The sequence below is a fragment of the Dromaius novaehollandiae genome, chromosome 1 (genome assembly GCF_036370855.1).
Source record: "Dromaius novaehollandiae isolate bDroNov1 chromosome 1, bDroNov1.hap1, whole genome shotgun sequence".
NCBI classification, from domain to species: Eukaryota; Metazoa; Chordata; class Aves; order Casuariiformes; family Dromaiidae; genus Dromaius; species Dromaius novaehollandiae.
The window spans coordinates 194,759,192-194,766,066 of NC_088098.1; the positions used below are offsets into that span (position 1 = coordinate 194,759,192).

The following is a 6,875-nucleotide window of genomic DNA, read 5'->3' on the forward strand; positions in this document are numbered from 1 at the left end:
TGGCTTCCAAGTAGAATTTACTGGGTTTTTTTCCTTATTATTTATTTTGCTTTATTCAAAACCTTAAAAATCCTGGCCAAAATCTCATGCATCTCTGCCATGTATCAAGTATAAACAAAGGAAATGCCAACAGAAGTAAGAGTGGCAGCCTTTCCCCCCCGCCAAATTCCTTAATAAATACAAACTGATTTTCTTCAGGCTGTCTTACTTCTGATTATGAGTCAGCATAGACGTTTAATGAAGTTTAACTAATCAATGTTAAATGCATGCCCCTTCAGTTAGTTCAAATTACCTTTCCTAAATAAGACTGTAAAGACATGGTCTCCTAAAGCACCTTGATTGCCCACTCTGTGTTTTTATAACTTATTCGTTATTAACAGGTCACACATTTATTTTCAGATTAAGACAAGGCATGTGATCTTGCCAGAGTAAGGTTCAGTAATGGGTATGCCAATCTGCTGAACGAGCGCCTGTCAGCAGATCCATTCTCTAGCAGTAGATCTCAACTAATACTATAAGGTTATGAACCTCTATTCATGTTAAATGGAACTATAATGTTGCGTATGACCACTTGTGCCTGTGTACTCTACAAAAAATGCACAACCACAAGACATTATAAAAGAAAATTTGCATGTTGGCAGGTTGATATTATCAAGCCCTAAAGTCTGCGACAGTTCTAAACATTTAAAGAAGAAGAAAAAATGAAGTGCTTTGTTTAAAGAAGAAAAGAGTGTTTCCGTGCAGTGTATGCCTTTGGCAACGCCACGGTTTCTCCTCATAGTCACAGTTTCTCTCCTCCACTCATCTTGCCATCGAGAAGTGAACACAATAACCTAGTGATACTATGGTTTGGATAGTCCTGCCTAGGCATATGTCAGTGACTAACTTCACGATGATAGGATAGACAGACATGTCAGTCATCTCCAGAGTTTCAGCTCTCATTTTTAAAAAATAAGTTTCTAGCTATTACAGTTGTGAAGAAAAACAAGCCTAACTGATGCAGATGCCTCCCTCCGTCTGCATCAAGTCTGAAACAAGAGTCCCAGTGTGTGAACTGACCTAGATGCCTTAAGTGTCACTGGTGACTATTTCACTACTTAAGCCTAATAAGAAAGAATGCAGGGAAGAAAAATAAGATGTACTTGATTTAAAACTAAATGGGAAGCATGTCCTAAAACTGGATGGGTTCACCATGATACAAAACACTAAGCAAGCAGAGATACTGCACTTAAAGAATGTGTGAGAGTCAAAAGTATACAGACTTAAATTGTTTATAGTAATATATGACTAGGTTGAAAAAAGGAAGTATCAGTTATCTCATTATTGTTTGGAAGGCTTTGGCTTTCAGAATATCAGTGATCCAAAAGACTGCAGAATTATTCCGATTCATTCATGACGTCTGACACATTCCTCAGAGAAAGTATATCAATATATAGCTCAATTTCCACTCTAATCTCAATTGCCAGCACCAAAGACAATGGTCTAGAGGACTTGAGCTTATTTTGTTAACCTATTTTTAAGAGCAAATCAAGTAAAGGTTCTCCTACATATACTGCTGACCTACCAAATGAAAGACTACACCTGTCTTTCCATCATGCTCCATCAACTGCTTATAGCGAGCAATTTGCATTACCTTTGAGTTAAGGGCCCTTGAGTGTACAGTAACACAGCTGCAGTGGATTTCCTAAGTGTCATGGCAGCATTCCAGACACACAAAGTACATTAAAGTGCTCTCATCTGACACAGCACCAACTATGGAGTATTACTGCTTGTGTGGAAATTTGGGAGGGTGAGAAGAGAGCAGTGAGAATGAAGAACTGCATTTTTTTAAATACAAAGTGACAGATCACAGAATGAAGAAGAAATCTGAGTGGGCATAACAGAATAAGGACATAGGAGAGCAAAACCAAGGCTGTTGAATATAATTTTGCTAGTAAGAATGTTGAAGTACAGGAAAAAAAAGGAGAAAAGAAACAAGAGGAAAAAAAATAGAAGAAAGTGAGGAGTAGCACAGATAAGACAACGACAAGACCCAGCAATTGAGGAGAAAGAGAAAGATGAAGAGGGTCTGTCCTGACAAAAATAATGTGTTTTGACAGTCACCAACAGACCACACCACCTCAGGAAGAGCCTGTTCAGGCACTGGAAAGCACAGGAGCCTTGGGCATGCCTCAGTCGCTTGACTTAGGATATGGTAAGATGACTTTTTTTTTTTTTTTAAACTAGGGAAATAGCATAATAAAGAGAAAAAGAGCAAAAGGAGCCTTATTTCCTAAGGTGCTGAAATATTTCACACGTTAGCAGAGATATTTGTGGTTTTTAATCCCACATAAATTCTATTGCCCTGTGTCAGCTTTTCTCACACTTGTATTCCCATTCCTTCACCCTTGTTCCAGCTCACTAGAAGGTACCCATGGAAGTTTAACAGTCATGAAGGAACATTTTCCTACCTTTTGAAAATAAATACCACTTTTTTTTACATATATATATTTCATAGTTCTTGAAATGGCTGTATGATTGTATTATTTCCCCCCTGGAAATTTAAAATTATTGACATATTCTACTCTGGATATGGAGATACCTAAATTTTAACGGAGTGCATTTTTGCTTGTACATGGGATTTCATTTGCTCTGATTACCTCACAGAAACACATCTTCAGTTTCTGCAGGGATAAGCTGGTATTGACTTTTTCCCCCTAAAACCTTTTAAATCCTCCTAGTAAAGATGACCTGATTGTTTTGCAACAAATCCCTCTGTCTTCACGCTAATCTCTTGTCTATTTTTAGGCATATTTCAAATAATACCTCCCACACACCAGTTTCCCATTATCTTCACTGAAATACACTCTTACACCTTGTCCCTACTTCTTAACAACTAGAGAGTTAAACTGAACTATTAACTACAAACACTGCAGGCTCCAGTGCAGGCCAGGAATTCAAAGCATGCATTGGAGTATTTAGTGGTGTTAATTTCTGGCTACACAGAAAAAGCAGCTACACCGCAGAAACTAACACATCCCCAAACCCACCCTCCTCCTCAAAAAGCAAGGGAGATACTAACATCATTAGACCAGCTAGAGAGATACATCTATATAGCAGCTTTGACTGTGTGGGGTTTTTTTTAAATAAGCAGAGCTAAGCAATTTTAAGAACTTCAAGCACTATCCAAACAACTGATTATCTTTAAATGCTAAGTATTAAAAACCCCACCTCCACAAGCAAACAACATGAAAACGAAAATAGCAAGGAAGACTATCTTTTTGGTTCTATCACTTTAAATTTAATGGCTAGAATAAAGTAACATAAATGGTACTTAATATACTGTTTTAAAACCAAGGACTGTGTTCACAGATATAATACGAACCGAAATCAGCCACTGAATCCCTCAAATATCACCCAAAGGTTTGAAAGATACCCCACCAAGACACTATCAACATAGCATGTCCTACCTGGAAATATAGAAGGTCTTTTCCTGGGACGCCTTGGATGTATAGGCTCTATATTCTTAATATTTCTTTGAAACCTTCCTTTACAGTCATTTTCTAGCAGGATGTCTGGTGGCAGGCTACTCCGTCTTGTTGATTTATAATGGCTCTGATAGGAATTCAGTTTACTCCTAGTCCTAGAGTATAAATTGCTGTCATCAAGTGCCATTATAGAGTATGAACTTGTAAAGCCACCCCAGTGTTAAAAGCAATCTGAACATCCACAACTGTTTAGACCAGCGGTTACAGAGCCAGCAATCTCGGACAGTCTCACATGCAGCTCGGCACTTGCTGGGGAAGTTGGGCGAGTTGTGAGGCGGCTGCGGGCGCAGGTGTAGGGTTACCGCAGGCCCCTCCTCGCCACGGCTGGCGAGCAGGGAGGAGACGTGCTGAAAGCATCACTCCGAAAGTCCTGGAGTCATTAGGAAGTTCAACCACCCTGAACACAGCTGCACAAGCTGAGTAGAGGGGGAAATACCATGTAGTAAGACACACTGTCTAGGGGTAATACAGTTTATATTTTACCAAGAGCCTTTCTCAGAACAATTCATTAATACTTCATTATCTCGGCAAGCTAAACGAGAGTGGCTAAACCATTAAAAGAAAAGAGAGAAACCAGTCAACTGAGTAGGGACCTGCCTGGGGAACGCACAACCTGCACAGCACACTCAGTTCTGAGCCCTGTCCAGGGCCAGGTTACCTTTCCGAGATGCACAAATCCAAAGCACAACAGGTTTTATGCCCACAGTTACTTATTTTTTTGATTTCTTTCCTCAAGAAGCAAAACTGTTATTTCTTAACCAGAGTTAGAATTAAAGATCTGTCAGTGTGACACATTTTTTTGTTTACTTAATTGCTGACTACTAACACTATGCCATTTGAATATGTGTACAGAGAAGGTGGTCTGTAAATTCCCCATCTAACTAAAAGTCAAGGTACACACTAGAAGTTCATAATTTTTTTCTTGTTTTAATCTGGCTCTCCCAATGAAATCTTCTGAGCTTCCCAAGAAAATGATTTTCCTCTCTTAAAATTTTAGAAGGAAGAAAGGCCAAATCCTCCCAGTGTTTTCTATGAACCTGTTAATTTTCTTACTTAGAATTCTACCATAAATGAGACAAAATTCATTAGTAAAGCAAAACTAACAAATTTGCTTATAACTATATGAATTGTACTGTTAAAATAACCATAGCTTTTAATATGACAAAGTGAATAAACAGAGCAGTAATTTAAAGTGTCAGCAACTAATGTTTCATCCATGGTACTTAAGGCAAATTGATGTCATTTAAAACATTTGAAATATTAATGTTCTAAAATGCACCTTGTCTTTAAGAGAGTAATTAGGATTGGTGTGTACATGTATATATAAAACAGTAAAATGACTACAATCAAATATAGTTTTTATATGAAACTGAGTGCAAGCTTTATTTTTGCTGACAAGAACTACATTGCTCACCTATATGCTTTTGGAAGGGAAGAGGGGAGATAATAAAACATAACATTAGCTTTTTAACATTTTATTGTGTTAGAAATGCAGACCAATGCAGAGAGTCTGCCAGATTTTCTTTCTTCCTCTGGAAGTTAAATAATATTTAGCTGGAAGTTGAAATTATGCATGTATGATGCCAACCTTAAATAACACTGGATCCAGAAATAACTCAGAACAAACTGATTTTTAAACCAAGTAAATACTAATTGTAGAGAGCAAATTGATTATTTCTGGTCCTCATGAGTACACAGGATTTTAAGCCCTGTTTATATACAGACACAAGATTTTGAAAATCCCACTGGACTCCAAAATAGGTTATGTGGGAATTAGGTTGTAACCAAAGGGAACTGTATACCTAAATTGCTCAGGTCCTTTTTAAAAATTCTTGTAGGCACCCGTCTTCATCATTAGAGTCCAAAATACTTCTCTGCTGTCCTTCAAATCTACAGCACCTGTGGATCTCATCTTCTTTTTCTCCAGTTAATAATACTAAAAAACAGGTCAGAGAAGCTTTCCTTTTTTTCCCCTTCTCTTCCAACTGAACTTGATTTTTCAGCTTTGACTGAACCAACATAAAAATATGATAGCCTAACAAAACCAAAGTAACTGAATAAAAAACTCTTTTAAAGAACAAAAGTGCTTAAATCTGAGCAAATATATAGTTGAACCATGTGTGAAGACTGAAAAACAACAGTTACCAAAATGCAGTATTTGACATTTTATCATATTTATTTATTTTTAAGATCAACACAAACTTCAACAGACTGCCCTTGATGCTATAAACAACTCAGGTGGCAATTCTTTAACTTCCTAAATTCGCTAAGAGAGAAATGAAATGATAAAGTCACTTAAAATTATTTTTAATATTTTAATAGAATCATAGAAGTTCATGCATAAGCACAAATTGCCATTATTTTAAGAGTAATCTGAATAGACTGTAAAAAACTAACAAAAAATTAAAAATATAAGGTAAATACAATTTTTAAACCTTTTTTTTTTAAAAAAACCACTGAATTCCACTTGTTTAGAATTGCTCCTAGAATGATTTTTGGTTTTCTCCAAAGATGGCCTAGCCTAAATGCAAAACTAACCCTAAGTGCAAAGACCAGTACCCTATGTTATTTAGCCTAAAGCACCCTACTCGCTAGCCTGCAGACTCGTATTCCTTCCTTCTTTTCTCCTCCTCATGATGTTATGAATTTTGTACTCCCGTTGAGACAGTGAACCAGGGTGTGTGGGAGAACTGGAGGGGGCTATTTTTATAGCCCTACAAATCTCTGAGGTAGGAAACGCCAAGGAAAAAAGCAGGGAGAAAACTCTCCCTCACCACCGTGACAACCAAGTAGATGAACTGGCACCGAGGAACGAGGGATCGGACCTCAGTCAGCCGACAGGCAGATGTGGGTCCAAGTTTGCCAGGTATGCTATCAGCTCCCATACCGGTCATCTGAAGCTGGAGCTTCAAATAAAATCTTCTACATCTTCAATAAGTGACCTAACCACCAGGCTACAGGATATTCTGGAAAGAGCTCTTGATTTTTCTTGTTGAAACTGCTCCAATACATATAAATAATTAAATATACATTAGAAGCGTGACTTGAACCTGACTGCCCTGTATTCCAGCCGAGAGATACAGCTGCGGCACTATGCAATCCCACCTTCTTCAGCTCCATGAATATTCATGCAAAGTGGAACATTTTCAAGGGGAAAAATCGCCTCTGGAACATTCACAGCTCGGGCAGGTACTGCAGCGGGAGACCTGCCTTCAAGCCCTTGGTCTCGCAGGGGCCTACAGGAATTTAAAACAGTTTACCCAAGAGTGCTCTTACAGTGGAAATCCAGAGACAGACTGCTGAAAAGCCCAAGTATCTCATTCTTAAATTGCGTTTTGTAGAATCGCT

The 6,875-nt window shown here is 38.0% G+C and overlaps 1 protein-coding gene across 3 annotated transcripts in view; it reads right to left on the bottom strand.

Moving 5' to 3' along the window:
- The window catches only part of FRY (FRY microtubule binding protein), a 202,456-nt gene extending 198,700 nt beyond the window's left edge, over positions 1-3,756 (bottom strand). For 2 of the 3 annotated variants that reach the window (XM_064504948.1, XM_064504947.1), the window contains exon 1: positions 3,450-3,754. In XM_064504948.1, coding sequence (XP_064361018.1) covers positions 3,450-3,654 — 205 coding nt within the window. In that variant the 5' untranslated portion in view covers positions 3,655-3,754. Of the gene's footprint in view, positions 1-3,449 lie in introns of all 3 variants that reach the window. The other variant, XM_064504950.1, reaches the window with a different exon arrangement.
- Between the last annotated feature and the right edge of the window lie 3,119 nt (positions 3,757-6,875).